The sequence below is a fragment of the Pyrgilauda ruficollis genome, unplaced genomic scaffold, assembly GCF_017590135.1.
Source record: "Pyrgilauda ruficollis isolate IOZ18807 unplaced genomic scaffold, ASM1759013v1 scaffold64, whole genome shotgun sequence".
Lineage (NCBI taxonomy): Eukaryota > Metazoa > Chordata > Aves > Passeriformes > Passeridae > Pyrgilauda > Pyrgilauda ruficollis.
In genome coordinates, this window is record NW_024528155.1 from 3,389,155 (window position 1) to 3,408,157 (window position 19,003).

At 35.9% G+C, this 19,003-nt stretch overlaps 1 protein-coding gene across 3 annotated transcripts in view; it reads right to left on the bottom strand.

Moving 5' to 3' along the window:
- KCNN2 (potassium calcium-activated channel subfamily N member 2) overlaps positions 1-19,003 on the bottom strand; it is a 68,107-nt gene that overhangs the window by 21,604 nt on the left and 27,500 nt on the right. The window contains exons 1-2 of one of the 3 annotated variants that reach the window (XM_041484179.1): positions 17,249-17,297; positions 774-915 (exon numbers count right to left, since the gene is read on the bottom strand). In XM_041484179.1, the coding sequence (XP_041340113.1) occupies positions 774-872 (99 nt within the window). In that variant the 5' untranslated portion in view covers positions 873-915; positions 17,249-17,297. Of the gene's footprint in view, positions 1-773; positions 916-10,880; positions 10,914-17,248; positions 17,298-19,003 lie in introns of those variants that run through there. The other 2 variants (XM_041484178.1, XM_041484177.1) reach the window with 2 other exon arrangements.

Here is a 19,003-nt window from a genome sequence, read left to right on the forward strand (position 1 = left end):
TTCACAGGGACATTTACATAGAAGTTGGTACAAATAAGGGTGGCAGAGTCCAGAACTTGTTTGCATCTAATTTACTGTAGATATGTGTAAATTTTCCCAGCATTACAATGCATTACTTTACTCCCTGCCCAAGTATGACCAAACGGTGCAGTTCAAAAAATTAAAACCAAACATGAAATACACTTAATAAATATATATGGAGCATAACCTAACAATTGCTGCATGGTATCAATGGTAGCAAAAGGTATTATTGTGCAAATTGCATAACATAATTCCACTTAAAGCAATGGACTGTTATGAATAATAAGTTATTAGACTTGTAAGAAATAGAGTAGAAAACAATGCTCAAACAAAAGAATTTTAAGAATTTAGCCACCATTATGTCTCTTTGTGATTAATTTCAAGAAACAAAATTCATAACTGAAGATCCATTATTAGTACTGGTCCAATTACACATGCCCAAAGATGATCAAGATTATATGATAACTTTACATTTAATGAAAGACTTTATTGAAATTTATGAAGCTATGAATTATGTCAGGGTGCAATTTGTTTCTCTGTATTTCATTGCACAGCTATTACATTTTTGCTTAAAGAAGAAGAAAACTCCTTTTTATTACTAGGAATGAGAGACTATGGGTATGGTCTGATTAAGTATACACTCTACAAGCCAGCAGATAAATATTTCTTTATGACTACCAAACGTTTTGGGCTTAATTTCAAATTAATTAACAGCAAACACAATCTCATATCCAATTAACAAATTCACTCACCATTATTCCAGTAAGTAAACAGACCCCTTTTCCACAGTATGTATTTGGTACCATATCCCCATATCCAATGGATAGAAAAGTTATTGAAATCAACCACATTGCTCCAAGGAAATTGCTAGTAACATCCTGTTGGTCATGGTATCTGAAAAGAAGAAGAAAACAATTTCTTTATAGTGAAAACATATGTTAAACTATTGTGCTCTCAGAAAAAAATGCATTAACTGGTCCATACAACCATTTTTGTATACAATCTCATTTTAAAAGCAGCTGTAAGGAATTAAATATAACTCAGATACAATTACATGAGCAGTAATGAATCAGAAGGTATAGAAATAACACCAGTAGTAGAAATGGTTTATAATTCAGTATCTGGTTATTACTGTAAAGTAGCAGAAATCTCTTTATTTTTAACATAACCTCTTCACCAGGGGCACAAGTCCTGGTAATACTCTGCAGTAGCATAAGACACCAGAATACCACAGTTGCTGCTGTCTGAGGCAAGTGTGAGAGTCAGAACAGGTTGTGTGCACAACCAGACAGCAGAGTGCATCTTCATCTCCTTGGCCTGAGTGCAACGCTATGATCAGAAATCCAATCCTAAATGAACACATAAATGCTGACTTAGACAACCTATGGTCTTCCCTCTCCTTCTACGAGTTCAAGGTAAATAAAATGTATGCCATTGTATTTCTCACCATCAAAAGATGTTTAGCTTAAATATAGCAAAAACTCCCTTTAGTGTTTAGTCAGCTATTATGTGAAATTTCACGATGTGCCATGTCTTGACTTAGTTTCAGTATTATAGTAGAATATGTTCCCTTTTCCCTTCCAAAAACTGCCAAGTTCAGAATAATAATCTCATCTTCACATGACATATACACTGAATAAAAGGGGAAGATACATTTTACGTTTAAAAACCTGTTGTCACCACTCAGTCTGTGGTGGGGAAAAAAAAAAAAGCCTAATAGCCTAAAGTAGGGTGGAAGTTTGCTTCCTGGACAGGGCAGCTCTGCCACAGAGACTATCTGCAGCAGCCACTGCAGACTCAAGGTTGCAATCACCCCTACAGCTGCTGTGAAGCCTCCGGTTAACTAAATGCTGTTAGATTCCCCAAGGGTATTATTTTAGCCAGTCCCTAAATCCGTGTCTCACAGCGGTCACAGAGGGACATTTATTTAATTAGTTCACAAATCTGTAAACAACCTTCATCCCACAACTGAAATAACCACTTCTGTTTCCTTCCTTTCCGGACTGCAGTCTCCGTGACGGACCAAGAATGCAGAGCAAGCACATAGGCACTCTCAGGAAACTCCCTGTTCTCACACTTGCAAGATATTCACCATAAATGTCTGTAAAATACTATCTTCAAAGTCCCACCCATGCTCTGATGATTATAACAACATAAAAGCTCTTTGACTGCCAGAGACCACAGCAATCACTCCAATCAAGCCTGTTTCAGACTTCACCTGGATTTTTCTCTCTCCTGCTGTCAGTGTTGTCTCTCACATACTTTATGCAGGTTTTTCTGTTTTGCCTAGAACAAAACCTAGAAAAATGTAGTAAAAGCCCACATTTGGAGGTCCTAAGGACATAAACAATGACAACCACAGCAGCAAAAAGAACGGCAGATTTAACTCATGACCATAGAGCTTTGCATATAGCAAAACACAATCTGACATAGTTTTTTTTTTCCTAGACGGCACTAAATTTTAGGTATTTTAGTCTCCACTTAACAAACGTAGCAAGTAACAGCAGTGAAACAAATATATGGATACAGAGAAAGAAACACAGTTGTCCCATCCAGGAGGCAAGAAAAAAGCCTGTGTACCTATCATGCTAATAGTCCCTAGAGAGTATCAAGTAAAATATATGATCCGTAGTGTCTGGATGAGCTTCACAGAAGGGTACTAAAGCTACAATATATTCTAAGATTAGCAATTGAGGCAAATATTAAGAAATGTCCACATAAATATTTATAATACATTTCTTTAATGCCTCTCTTTGGATTTTGACCCTGGTCATTTCCATGCTTCATATGACTGAAAACAGAACATTCAAATACAACTCACTAAATTCCAGAAATAAATAACCCATAAGGAATATCAAAACTACTTTCTTATGTCTTGAACAACATGGGGAAGAGATAATGGGAGTCTTTATCCATTTATCCTCCTTTAACCATGTCAGAAAACATACAAGCCAACCTACACATAGGTTCTTAAAAAAAGGTGACATAAATTTTAAAATCACATCAGAAGTTCTTCAAGTTTCATTGGAGACACGGAGACATGGAGACAATTAAGGTTCCCTAGATGAACTGTTCATTAAAGGTATCTACATTAATATTTGCTAGCACAATTCAAGAACCTGTTTAAATGTTTCCATCTTGTTAGGTCAGGTGTCCTGGATTTCCTGCTCAGAGTATTTCACCTAGTTATGATTTTAAGGCTATAGTTCAGCAATCAAATGTTGCATGCTTAATTTAAAAATCATCACCAGTACTTATTAATGAATTTACTGTGATTAAGAAACAAAGGCTATGGGAGGACATGAAATTGTTGCAGTTATTGCTGCAACTGCTCAAGCATGCAAATTACATAATTTGCCTAATTTAATATTTCAAAAAAAACTAAAAACTTTTTCTCTTGCAACTGTATATGGAAAGTTGAAGGGCTGACTTCTCAAGTTAAAAATCTGTAGGTAAAATTGAGACAGTATAAAACGGTATCACACTCATGATAGTCCTGTAATAATTTCTTTGACATATTTTTAAGAAGGTGGTTTAATCTTGTCTCATATATTTTGTAACCTCACTTAAGATTTTTGAATCTCTGTGGTTAGCAGTTCTGGTACATGTCTACATGCTTTGGATTTTCATAAGATTACTGCTGTGTCAGCAGAGATTTCCAAGTCCTTTATTAAGCCACTAGGCACCACTACCACTTGACACTCAAGCCTGAACCAGCAAAGCCAGGACAGTCTTCTGCTACCCTGTGTCCACAATCAGGTAAAAAAATATTATTATATCTGCATCAAAGCAGGAAAAGCAGTATCTTAAGAAAGTAGTATTGCAGAATCTTTATTTGTACAGTCATGGAAATGGCTAAAAACTAACACCAGAGGCATTTAAACTACTTTGTTTTGAGGAAAGGGAAAGAAATCAACCCACTGCCTTTAGATGTGTTTTCAAAGTTATCCCAGCATCAAAGAGTGAACTTCTCCATTTATGCAGGGAATAGCAAAATGGTCACAGCAAAAGTTAAACTTTCTCATATTTTTCTATAAGAGCATTTCTAATGTGTGGCTGTAGAAGCCACCAGAAGACCTCATAAAAGCCATTCCTACAACTGGATCTTTCACTTCACCATTGAGATTATCCCCGGTAGAGTCAATTCCAGTGGACATTATAGAAAGCAGAAAAGCCAACCACACCAGCACTGGAGCAGAGCTGTCTTGCTCTCTGTCAGTAATCAGAAGGCACTACGAACATCTCCTCATTCCAGCTGGACTTTGAAAGACATTCCAATATTCAACTGTAGTTTTCCCAAAGTATCCATTCACTCTATATCTGAAACTTCTGAAATCCAACAGGAAAACAGTTTACCATGGAAAGCTAGGAAGCCTGAAATTTCAGAATTAAAGAAATAGAAAAAAATATTTCCTTTCAGTGAAGAGTTTCACACAAAGCAGAATCTTGTCATTACCAGCCAAATTTCAAAACGGAAGATTTGTTGTCATTAATTCTTATTTATAAAAAGGTTTTTATTTTTATATTTTTTAAATTTTTTAAATTAGTCATGGCAAATATTCACATAAATATTTAAAGCCCATTATTCTTAATGAACAAAAATCTGCATAAGAAAGATTGTGAAACACTTGAAGATAAGAACTAGTATTTAATTGTATTAAACCTGCATATTTAATTGTATTAAACCTGTTTAATTGTATTACATCTAAATCACATGCAGTGTGATTTTCCTGATTACACCCAGCCTCACACAGCTGCAGCATAAAGGGTCATTTAGAAAAGCTATGTATTCCTTCAGTGTACAAAAATCATTGGCTGAAGTCACATAGGCATAAGAATTATTTATCACACTTCATTTCTAATAAGGAATATGTCAGCAGGCAGGCAGTGCTGCAGCTGGAACACACTATTCACCAGGCAATCATCATCCCATGAAACACCACTATCCAGTTCTCACCAATCAGCATATATAAGTCTTGACACCACTCTAATTTAAACCAAAAATAGCTGAATTATTATATTTGTGAAAAAATAGCATGGCTCAATTCCTTCTCAAGCCAAACTGAGTGGGAGTTTTACAACTCATCTCAGAAAAATATAAATATATTCCTCAGGCGACAACACTGCAGTGGCTTTGTTTGTCAAAGAAATATTTCAAATTCTTTATCAAACAGCAGTCTCTTTCTTCTGCTTTCACTGTTGGTGTCATGATTTTCAGTACTGCTTCCCTTCCCTGTGTGTATGTGATGAAGTTTCATTTATTTGGTAGAATGTCTGCTTTTTCGCTGCACATAATTAACACACATTCACATCTGGACATCTAAGACACATTAATCTTAAAAAAAGATTAATAAGAAGTAATCAAGTATAACATTAAGCTTGACCACTGGTGCATTAATTCACACTCAGCAGTTTCAATTCCCATGAACAGCCTCTGATAACTTTGCTATTTTCGGTTTTGCCCCCTTGAACAAGTCAAGGAAGGAACTAAAAATGATTGAAAAGATGGCCATTTCTGTAGGGAAGAAAATGGACTGCTTTTACCATAATCAAGAAGAAAGTCCTGCCAATGGCAATTCAGGCTGAGTTTTTTCTTGTCAAACATAAAAATATTTTAGACTATTAACAGCTGGAAACAGACTTATCCCAGTAAATCAGAAACTTGTCAAGGCTCTGTTGAGAAACTGATTGATCTAACCACCTATTAGAGCTCCCCCACAGTATCAGACCATTCTGTTACTAACTGTCTTTTTAGTCTTAGTTAGAAGGTTAGTACCAGCAGCACTTTTATCTATGATGATAGCAGAGATGTCTTTGTACTCCTTCTCCCTTCCTCCTGTTTAAAAGAAAGGAAAAAAGAAATCCATAATGGCACATGGAAGGAACAATGGGGCTGACTCCAAATATGATGAAGTCAGTGGAAGAAATTTTGCCTGCCTTGATGGGCTTAGGATCAGAAGGGCAGCTTGGAAAAATGTATGCTGCTCCTTATCATTTTTCTAACACTTCTGCTGATGTTCCCCAAGTATTTATGAAGAGCAGCAAAAATGTTCTTGTCACAATAACTGCTTAATGAAAGTGCAAAACTCCACAACAAATGCCTGCATTTCAAACAGATTGATGCACAACTGTAGCATTGTGAACCCAATCAAAAGTAATGGGTAAGAGTCAGCTGAGTGGATTGCTTCTACCACAGCCAAAAATATTCATGATTTTTCTGCCAAGAGCATTTTCAGGCTATTTACAAAAAGCTAATAAAACCAAGAAATGTGAAGTATTCTATGTAATGAGCACGTTATTTGCTAAGGTAAATGAAAAATATAATCTAAAAAGAAACAAAAGGACATAGGGGAGAAAAATCAACACAAAATCAGATGGGTGAGACTGTATGTTTTTAAGAAATTTTACCTTTATTTTTAACATAAACTCTAGTTTAAATATAAGGGTAAAGACACAAAATTACCCCCAGCCTCTGTCATATACCCATCCATCAATGCTTAAGCAACAGATAAACCACCAGTAGAGAAATAAGGGTTAACTGCCATTTTTACTAAGGATGCCAAGCTTTTATTTGTCCTCCACTGGTGGAGGTCTTGTCTTCAATGGTGCTGTAGAGAGCTAATGCTGTGCTAAATTACTATACCTGTCTGCAGCTGTAGCAGATGGGAAGATTTTCCATCTTTCCAAGAGAAGCCATTCGGTCACAAGCAACAAAGCTGCTGAAGCTCCTTAAAAGTACCTGACCATTTTATTTTTTTAAACCCTGTGCTTTCAACAATAGTGTTAAGAATATTAAGGAGAATCTGTTGAATCAGTTCTGTAAGTATTGGGAAATTGGGAAAGGATTAAATTTGTGACAGTCAGCAATCCACTAGAAAGAGCAGAAGATGAGAGCTCAGTATCAATGTATCAAAAAGTAATCCTGCAAATAAAGGGGTGACTACTGCTTCAGAAGGTCTTGACTATGTGAAAAAAATAATGTGTCTTATCAAAGTTTCCAGAGAGTTTAAGGAGAATTTTTTCTTACCTCAATTAAGAAACACACCCACCTCTCCTCAAGCCCCAGTTTTGGTACTTATCCCCCAGTACAGGCATATTCTTACTCCCACTGTGTTCTTTTCAACAGTTTCAAGCTATTTTGTTCCTGCAGTGGCATAACTGAAGTTGTGACTTGTTGTTACTCAGCAGAATAAAGAATATACCTAAAGCTCTTCGAAAGCTGTACAAAAAGTCCTGAGCTTTGCCTACAGATGTGTTTTTTAAACATATAATCTGACTGTTTTGAAAAACAATTAGGTTCACTGTGCTTAAACATGGCTCATTTTAATGAAGTTAAATGAGCACAACGGGACAGAATGTAAGGCATGTAGGAATACCTTTGTGTCTCTCAGAGGTGAAAGCTGGGACTGACAGTAGCAGCTGTGACAAAGGTTCCCTGACTGATTCTTCTCCTTTCAAAAAACTTACAATAATTATTCTCTGTACAAAATTCTGCTTAATCTTGAGTATTTGGACTAACAGATTTTATATACTCAGATGGTCTTCCTTCAGAAAGATCTATCTTCTTCATTTTGTAGAGCAGGCTCAGGAATTCAGCTTTTCTTAGCTCTATATTTGATAATATTCTGTCACCAATAAAAAGAGCACATTTCAAAGGAGTGCCTTTAGATTTTAAAAACTCAACTCTCTAGCCTTTCCCAGTTTCTATATACACACCCAGACTCTGCAGAATAACTAAGCATGCTTCACATAACTCAAGCTTTAAGAGGCAAAATCAGGCTCTAACGGTTGATATTAGTTGCTGGATCAGGAATAGCAATCAGCACCAAAACAGTAAGGTATGAAAAAGTATTCTTACTCACGGACTTTGGCACATGTATTACAAGGTGCTTCACAATTCCAAAATCACATGTAACTTTTTAGTCTTCACAAAAAACACACTAACATCTTTTCTAATGGAAAGCACAAATGGGCACAGCATAAAATACCTTACTGGCATAGCATTTTTAGCCTCATTTTCTTGAAAATGAAATGTCACATTTTAATTTTTCATAGCCCTCTGACAGACTCTTTGGATGAAGTTAAGATTTTATTTTACAGCTGATGATTATTTTGATGACCTTCACCTTGCGAGCTCTCAGCTCCCAACTTCCCAGTCTGATTAGCCTGTATGCCCAAAGCTCTGGCTAAAACCCAATGAACTCAAAGTTCTCTATAATGACACACGTTTAAAAATAATTCTCTTAAATTAGACATTAAAAAATTGCATTATACTGAAATTCTTCACTTTGCAAAAAATAGTAGCATATCCCAAAGAGGCAAAATAGCCTCTTAAATGCATCAGAACCCATACATGAAATAACATGGAAAAAATTCTTAGTGAACAAGCAATACATCAGGCTTTCCACAATGCATGGGAAAAATGAGTAGTTGACACCCTTTTGTTACTTTAGCAGCTTAGTGAGGAGAGCACTGACCATGGGGAGTGAACTTGTTGTCAGGCTCTTCTTAAGCACAAAGCTGGTTTACATCAGCATCTTCATTCACTGTTCTACCTGTTAGTATACAGGCTGTGAAAGCATCTAAGAATATGCTTTTGAAGCTATTTGAATTTAAAATCAAATTTAAAATTACTCCTTAATCCAGTGGAGAGACATACTGTCTGAAAAGCTTGAGACAGAAGCTGATAAAAAGAATATGTATGTTAAAATCCTTGACAAGCCACACTTTGAGTAAATATTAACTCTGCTTTGAAAGCAAAATTCAACAAGTAATCCAGAAAGGACAGTGACTGCAAACACACTGACTATTAGAAATGAAACCTGAAATATCCAAGAGCTGCTCTTTCTGTAGTTCTGTATATTGTCTGTATCATAAACTGTTCTGTAAAATAAACTACTATAAATATGCAGTTAATGTCATATTAAAATACGTGAAAATGAAAGAAGGAAAGTGAAGGATAAGCAAGCTTGAGGGAAATCTGTTTTTCAGTACTTTTTAATCTTATTTTAAAAGATATGCCTGCATATTTATTTACGCTCATATTTTTCACAAAGTCTAATCACTAAAATTTGTCAATACAATAAGAAGGAATTTTATTTTTTAAAGTTTGCTTTACTTTAATTTTTTGAGGTCCGCAAAAGCACTGGCTAAAGCTGTGTTATGATAGAAATATGAATCATTCTAAATCAAACGGTTTCTTAATGAGCTCTACTGTGAATCATCCATTATATTCACTAGCAACTAATTCAAACTCTTCTAAAATTTTCCCTTATTTTGCATTTTGCATTTCCTGTGGAGATGCCCTGTTACAATTTTATACCTAAACCCCTCTCAGAAGGAAGAAAGATTTTTTTTTGAGATTATCAGAATCAACTGATATCTAAAGATTCTAAATTAGTTTTCTGAAGAAAAACTTTAGAAATAAAGTTTTAGAAAGTAGAAATAGAATTAATCACAACAGACTTTAAATGAAACATACCTTTTTTTTCTGACATAAAATAGCAGAACGAGGTAAAAGTTACCCTTTTATGGGGGGAGAAAACAGGAGGAGGTGAAATTATATAGCAAAGATTATGCTGAGTTCTTCAAAAAGATTGTCTGACAAACAGAGCACTCTGAATGCATTTTTCTCTAATGGAACTAATTTACCATCACAAAATTTATTAGTTCTGCAGCTGATGTATTACCTTCTGTAAAAAAAAAAAATGAAGTACAAGCTCATGGTCATAAAGCCTGCTGGTTTGGGTTTTTTTGTCCAAATTTCATTAGGATATCAACAATTTTACCAACATATGCAAGTTTTCTAATAATGGACATTGGGAACAGATGACTAAAATAAAATAAAATAAAATAAAATAAAATAAAATAAAATAAAATAAAATAAAATAAAATGCCAATTCCCTTTCCTTTAGAATTGATACTGGATTCATCAAAATGTATGTTCTGGATAAACTGGAGAATAAAACTGGTTTAAATAGGACAGCACCTTATAAATAAACATTTTAAAAATCTAGACAGAATTTATTTTGTTTAGATCAGAAGAGAAACCTGCAGTGAGTGCAAGTTTCATTGAGTTACTCAGAATTGGGGACCAGTTTAATGCTCTGCATCAGGAACACTGCTGCAGCTATATGCTTAACTTAAATCAGCCAAATTGAACTTATTGTTGATTATATTTTAATTTCTTTTATAAAAAGGAATAACTATATTTACAGTTTAGCTTTTGTAAGTCACTGCTTGAAACGAAACATTTTACTGAATATTTCTAAAGACAATTTCAAACCCAAAGTCTGTGTACTTTTGAGAGTCAGCTGGAAGTAGTACAAGATCTCACTAACAGTTCATTAGTAAAGTACTGAAGCATGTTCTGAAGCATAAAGTATAAAAACATAACTATGGATTGCTGTATGCAAAAAGAAACAAAGAAAGCATTTGTAATAAATATTTCTCACTTACTTTTTACGTATGAAACTTCAGCATGAGATTGTAAATATTTAAGGAAAAAACCCCATGGTTCTCCCTTTTGAAATTTTGTTCTCTCCGTCAAACCAACCAGAAGGCTAGGAAAATACTTTGGAGTAAATTTTTGTGATTAACGTAGACATGTTAATTTACAGGGATTGAGAAAGGTTGTCTACACAGGAGACAACCTTGTGACTCTTTCAGCATGTCTTACAGCGGGCTGAGTTTACACGGATCAGCTACACGATGGACTTCTGCCACAAGGTCCTCAAGGCAAATGCGAGGTGAGGGAATACCATAATTTCAGATTGTCTAGAAAGCATGTAATAGGGCTACATGTAGTACTTTACTCTGGCATGGTAATAAAGGAACATCATCCTCATGCTTATACAGACCTCTGCAGTGTCACATTTGAAGACAGATGTGTTGCCCACCTAAATGCAACCAAAAAGAAAAGGCTTAAGAGACCTTCACCATAATATTTTAAATATCCTAGATGCAATTATGGCTTTCTTTGCTCTGTTTTAGCCCTTGACATATTGTCACCAAATTCTGTCATACTGTCAGTGTGAGATTATATGTAGTCTGAACCTTGTACTTTTCTCCCCCCCTTTAGTCATTAAAAAGAGTAAAATTTGACGTTTTGCTTGTCAGGCAAAAAACCTTATATTTTCAGTTTGTTTGCCATTTGCTTTCAGTAAAGAATAACTTTTGTAGTGATCATCCTCATTTTAATGACAAACATTTACCAAAAAGAAAGGATCTGGTACTATTTTCTCTGAAGACTATGAACATGACAGAACACTTTCTAATGATATTTTTTTTTACCAAAACCATTTTGTTGTCTGATATCTTGGCCTTCGTTCAAGACTTTCTGACTGCATTTTAACTGCTTTCAATGAAGCACAGAAGAAAGAATGAAATTCTGTGCTCTGAAGGAACTTGAGCAGATGACATTTTCAGAAAAAAAATCCCACATCTTTTCACTCTGTTTTTAATGGACGGGAGTACTCTGGTTGGTGTGGCAACAGAACTTACCTTTTGCACTATCTAAACTTGAAGCATGTGTCTTAGAGTCTCTACGTAGAACATGTTGTAAAAGTCCTTTAATAAACCAGAAATTATCCAATGCCTACTGTTTACATCACTGGCAAATTTCTATGGAAATCATACAGTAGATATTTGAGTTATCTATGTGACTTTCATGCTTCAACTCAGTTCCTTGGTCAAGCTTTAGACAGGCAAGCACATAATCAGATTTATGCTTAACTAAGGATGTACACAGTGGGAAAATTCAGCTTTGGGACTGCTATCTATAACTATACTGGCTTGTTATGAAAACTATATTTAATTTAAACTGTTACTAATTATTCATTTTTCAGAGTGTTGAATGCTTCATAAAGGCTGTCAACATAATTAGCATTAAATTACAACAACGTGCTGGAAGATGAAATGTTAAACAAACTTGAAATCTAATTTACAGTGCTCTCTTAGCCCTAGAGATGAGACGAGTTCACTGATGGGACAAATACAGAGAAAGTGTAATATGCACAAACAGATCTTTTTCTAGCAAGAATGGTGCTCTTAGGGAGCTATTAAGCCTCCTCCATTCACTTGTTTGACTTGCAAGACTTTACAAACACAGAAAAACTCTATTCAGTTGAAAAAAAGAATCACAGGCATTTTTAAGAGCACCAAACGTGACTGAAGAGATACAGCTTTTATGGTATTTTAACTGTTTCAGCTGCCCTGCTTCATAAAGTGTCTGAAATTATAACTTGAAAGCAATGCAAAAAGTAACAAAAAGAGGTATTTATTTGGGGTTTCTTGCCTCCCTCATTTTAATGAGTAATGAAAACTTTCTTGCAAGTCAAAGACACTTTATTCCATTAGCAGAAGTCCATGACATTAAAGAATAAACAAGTCTGAGATCTCAGCATATTTGGTTTGAAAAAGAAAAGCTACACACTGAACTGTAAATGTTTGTCTCATTTGAGTAGATTATGGGACATGTTATACCTAAGCTGTATTTCTGAAGCTACAAAACTTTCACTTTAAAAATGTATAAACAAGCATTGTAGATAGATAGATAGACATCGTAGATAGAAAGATAGATGGATAGATAGGTAGATAGATAGACAGATAGATAGACAGATAGATAGATAGATAGATAGATAGATAGATAGATAGATAGATAGATAGATGTATACACAGAAACATTTTCCTGTAAGAATTCAACTACATTTGAGTGTTACTTTTTAGAGAACTCAAAACCATGATATGACTAAAAGAAAAATTGTCTTTCATGTTTAAAAGAAAAACCCCTTGATTTTCTCTAGATACATCCTTTGAATTCCAAAAATTCAGTTGTGACCCCCTTAAAGGGGGAGAGGAAAAAGAATTCCAAAAATATGGATTAAAGATCCCTGGAAAATACATGAGATCTATTGTCCTTCTTTTCCATGATGTACAGCTTCAGTCAATTTGTCCTCAGATTCTGGAGTCCTGACTAGAAAAGTACGTGTGGAGCAGCGGTACAGCCACAAGGACTTCAGCAGGGAATGGCTTATGTATTCTGCATATCCTACCCAAAAGCATGAGAAAGAAAAATGTAAGCATGCAGAATTAACAATATTTTCTCTACTTTCATACCTCTCACCTGATTTCTCAGAATGAACATACCTAGACTGCATCCCTACCTGTACAATAACTTCAAAATAGAAAACATCAGCACTGCAATCACACTTTAGTAGAATCCTTTGCTCATTAAGTTCAAATAAATTTCGCTATTCAGAATGGGGACATCACACCAAGCAAGAGCAGTAAACATGATTCTATGCATGACAGTCACAAAGAGCTTAAATGACTTTGGTCAAGGTCAACAGAATTGTAGGTGGGATTCTCTAGCTCATGCTATTTTCAACAAACAGAACACCTTTTTTGCCAGTAAATAATGCAGTTTGTCACAAAAAAATGCACTGTTTATTGCTTTTGTGATTTTACAAGTTATTTGTATATATTTACCATACTTTTGTTGGTATAATAAAACATTCACTCCAGTGTTCTATACTACCATAAATGCTACGGCCACTTACTTCAATAACGGAAGAGTGCTAGGGTTGATCCTACTAAAACCATGCTAACATTATTGCAGTCTAAATTTTTGTTTTCCTTTGAAAAAATAAAGAAAATAAACTGCTAGAATGTGTAATTCCTGGTACAGATTGTTGTGTCTCCTGGAGATACTAGCTCAGGACATAGCACCTGCCTCTTGGCCTATTATCTGTGCTAGAAGTGATTTTGTAAAAATCAAGAGAAATCATAGTCCACATCAGAAATGCAATCACTGAAGGACAACGGTGTCTTGCTGAGCTACACTGACTGCGTCAGCAGGTCTTCTGCCTCCCAGCACACAAGGAACAAGGAAGGCAAGTGATGTGATCTGCTTGCAAGGAGAAAATACCACTCTAAAAGCAGTATTATTAAGAATTATCATGCACATTTTTTGTTAAATCCTTGTAGGCTTGGGAAAGGATTAAAATTAATGCAGAAGGTATTACTGAGAGCTGACAAGTATCAAGGTGTTCAATTAACTAAATGTAACATATAATTTGCCTTTAAATGCCTTGGAAAGAATCTACTGCGAAAGACTGCAATTTAACATCAAAGTTTAAACAGTCAGGGTTACAATTTTAGAAGCTCATTAGTCTGAAGGTGTATCGTGATTTTCAGAAAAGATGAATGATTAAAAACAGAGTTAAAAAGAAAAGATATTTGGACATGAATACTTGATCTGAAATCTCTGTTCAATTTTAGGGAATGTTGTATCTCTGATTTCAGAATGTGAGAAGCCTTGCCAATTACATCCACTGCATTCTTTTTAGCACAAAATAATAAGAGGTCACCTTTAACTCAAGGAATTAGAACATCAAGTATCTTCTTTCTGAAATGCAGTGAAAAGATACATTGTTTTTATTAGAAAGCTATTACTCACTGTAAATATTTTGCAAGGTTGTTTTCCATATGTACTACTGCCTGCCCAAAAAATGCATAGTCCAGCTCCTCAACTGACACTGAGGTCCATGTATATATTCTGGACAATTCTCAAGTCAATCCAACTAAACCAGAGTGTCTACAAACTGGTAAACTCAGGCTGCTCAGTAAAAGCAAAGAATGCAGTGACTGAAGAACGTGGAACAAAGATTAATGTCACCCTTCTCTAGCTACCAAAAGCAAGCCTGGAGCTTGATGGTTGCCCTTCCAAACAGCACCTGCACCAGCGTACACTCCACGTTCTCCTGCCCCACTGCAAGCCCGGCAGCTGGTGAGGCACGTGTTACAAACCCACGGCCAGGTTCCTCCCTCAGGCGTACTGTAGACAGCTACTGCACTCAGCACAAAGCAACTGACCCCACTGGCACTACTGATTATAACCAAAATACCTTCCACGCTCTGCTGTACTTTTTGCCAGGGCTGACCAAGAGAGCAGCTTCTCTTCTTTAGAACTCATGTCCTACATCCACCCTGTATGTACTAGAAAGGTGATATCCTCTTCTCTCCTCAAGCGGCATTAAATTGCAATAAGACTAAAATATTGTTTCTTGCTTCTACTTAAAATTCTTCAATTTAACTTTTATACAGCAGCTGAGGAAACAATGTATTTTGACTCTTTGATGCTTCATTTCATTAAAAAGATATCCAGACCTTATGGGACAGCTAAAACACAGACCGGCTCATGGTTCTTTCTGTAAACCAGGACAAGGTACTCCTTCTAGGTGTCTCTTGTGTTTATTAAAAATATAACAGATTTTATAGATAATAATTAGGCATTGTTTAAGTCTTATTAAAAAAAAGACCCTTCCATATCACAGAACTGTTAACTCCTAAATAATTTATCAATAATTATTCAATCGGCACCCCTTCCTGAACACGGATTTTTCACAGCAGAAGCTAACAACTTATGAGATCACCAGGTTACAGTTGAACTATACAGGTTTTGACAGCTGAGTCCCAAACTTTTAAAGATTTTTAGTCACATTTCTGTTTAACTGTTTACTCTACTGTGCAATGACCACAAGCTCACTATTTTAAAACCATGTCCTTTGTATCCTTCCTAGTCTGCTATTGGATGTTTCCTATGAAAGAAAAACCCAACCAAAGACAAAAGGATAACAACCAAAGACAAAGGATAACAGAAATAAAATCAAGTTCAGCTACTGTGCTCAAGCAGCAAGATAAAAGTGTTTCATCATTTTATAAAACAGGTATGCATGTGTTAGCAATGCCTTGGGTAACAGTCACTAATTTTTGCTTTAACTAAAAGGAACTATATCAGTTCTTCTTGAAAGTTATGGTCTATAGCTCAAGGATTCAAGGTCATTCCCAATGTGGAAAGGTCAAGTCCTAAAGAAATGAAAAACAAACAAAAGAAGAGAGCCAGCCAAGCTGGTTGGTCTCACTGGAAGCTGGGAAGATCATCCATCCATCCATATCTGGAAAAACATATCTGGACAACATACCACAACAGCATGGCAAGCGGCAGCAGCACAAAGGGAGCTGTGGAGAACAGACATTAACTGCCTATCTCACTTCTGCATGGCCAGCAAAAGCTTTTTTGGTGTCTTACTGGGCGTGTCCTAATGTTTAGTCTAGTAGCCCACTAAATTCCAGCTTAACCTTTTGGATATTTTACTTCTAGTAAGTAAACATTGCTTTGCAGTTTCAATCTGCGTATACCTTGCTTGTAGGGTCTCTTTGCACCTGTTGAAGATTTATGAATAACCTGCTGCAAAAGAGGAACGACAGCACTACAGGAAAGGAAACTGAAGCACAGATGTAGTAAGTGAAAGCCTTTGGATTGCTGAACTGCTTGTGGAAAAACTGAGTTTTAGTATTCCAGCCTTATAGAAAATCCTGATATTTGAAAAATTAAGTTCACTTATCTACACATAACTTTCAAGTCCCAGGTTTTAAAATCCTTCTGCCTCATACTCCAAAACTGCCTACAACTCAAGATATTTTTAATGCAGCCAGTTTAATTAGACAAAACAAATGCTATGGAACTCCATTTCTATCTACTCAAGTTTAAAAGATTAAGATATTCTTTAACATGACCAATGGCCTACTTTATAATGTCATCAAACAAAATAAGCACTGCTGAACAATGCATCATTGCACTCCTATGCCTGGGACACACACCTGGCATACCTGAAATATGAATCCCATTCACTTCTTATTAAGTGAATACTTTTTTACACTTTCAGCTGACTATGTTTGTCATAGAAGACTACATTAACACTAATATTAATAAAAATCTTCAGTTCTGCAGTTACACATTTAATAATTCTTGTTTATGTATTATAATAGGTTTTACTGTTTTAAAGACAGTATACACTGGTTTTTACTGCTATTTTCACATTTCAATTAGTCTTTTGCAAGTCAAAGTTATTCATAAATATTTAGCTAATTCATTGAATAAATAAAATTTTTAAAAACAACCGTCCCCACAAACAAAAAAACCAAAACATTTCAAAACCAATTTGCAGGCCGGAATACAATTCCTGATACCGATACTTAAGTTTGTACCCAAGGCTCATGCCAACAATTTGGCAAGATTTGCACGATTATCCAGGCAGATGCAATCATTCTAGCCACATCATCAAAGGACTTTAAGCTAATGCAAGCCCACTGGCTTCCAGAGTCTGCACCAGGTTTCAGACCAGGCTGTAGCCCCGCAGCACCAACACCCTCTATTTCTGCGTACCTGCTGCTCTGGAATATCTGGAGTACTTTTCACCTTCACTGCACCCTCCCAGTGATTAGGGACTGATCTCTTTTGCTGTCAGTCTTGGCAACAGAAGATACCCTTAAGCCCTGAGTCACAAGCACTGTGTGCGAAGTACAGTACAGAGACTTTTCTCTTTAGAGCCAGGCTGTTCCAATGCAGCCTGAGGTGAGACCGCAGCGCTGAGCACGGAGCCTGCACACACCTGGCAGGAGCAGAGCTTCACTGACCAAACAGGGGATTTGGAGGTCCCACCACCAAACCAACATAAACATACTCCCCTTGCAAGTGAGACTACAGAGGCTCTTGCCTCAGGCTTCTCCACTTGAGGCAGGGAGTACACAGGGAAAACAAGCCAGCTAGCAGGACATAATTCCTGCCTGGGCAGTGTTCTCAGCACAAGCTGTCAGCACGGTCACCATCCATCAAAACTGAACAGTTCAGCTTAAACTGCTCCATCAACACATGAAGGCATCATCTTCATCTGAACACCACCAAACTCCAGAAGTGTTTAACTCCCCTTCTTCCTTACTAAAAATTAGTACATTCATTAGTACTGCAGTATCATATATACAAATGTTACTCTTGGACATCACTGTGCTGAGCAGTGTGCAAGCACAGTTCAAAGACAACCCCTGACCCAGAAACTTGCAACCTAAATAATCCAAGACACTTGCTCACTTCACATTGCGCCGATGCCTTCAATACTCAGTTTATAATACTTCAATTCAGTGAACCATTCTTGTGCAAAGCCACGGGAACTTTTGTCAGTGGATTTCATTTATCACAGAAAAAGGCTTAAAAAGAAATATTGGATATCAATCTGGTTTAAAGAAAAAACAACTGCAAGTAGAGTCATGTTCTATTGTCACAGTCAAAAATGTTCTAGATTGATCAGCCTGAGCTCTGAATTACATCATATCACTGTTTTGGAGAACACAAGAGTAAATGAGGACACACACCAACACTTACTACTTCTAAGTGATATTGCAAATCACTTACTATCTCAAGATCAGCTTCAGTAAAAACTATAGCTGATTTTGAACTTTTAAAGAAAAAAAACTACCCAAGCAAGAAAAATCTGCTACTGAGACAATAAATTAAAATGGAAAAATCACAGAAAAGGAAAATAAAGAACATACAAAATATCGAAAAAGCACCTCCTCCTGTTTCCCCCCATAAAACCACTAATTCCCTTGAACTGCACAATTTCATAACTATCTATATCCTTGTATAGACCTCATAAATTTGAATTTTTAGGACTGAGTTGTAAATTCCCAATAGAATCCACTCTTCAATATCTAAGGCTAGAGTTCAGTCAGCATGTTGGAAGCTTATTTGCAGTGAAGTGATAACCATGGCCTATACTCCTCACTTTGCTCAAGAAGCAAAAGAAAACCAGTAGAAAAGCTTAAAATCACACTTCAGGGTGCACTTTTCAAAGACATTAAACTGTTGGAGCAACAAATTCTATTTTGAAGTGACAAGACATTGCTTTTTGCTTCAGTGTGACCCTATTTTATATGGATTGCTTTTGGGGTACTATGGCAAATAGCTTTTACTCATTTTGAAGCAAAATATTCTGAATCGTTTAAAAGGCTGGCCAAAAGAGAGAGGAAAAATTCAATTATCACATCTAAAAATATGAGGATCAGAATATATAACTTTGGACCTAGTAATGAAATAATGATAAAAAAAATTCCACAAATTGCTTTCTTATCTGAAAGAATTTGG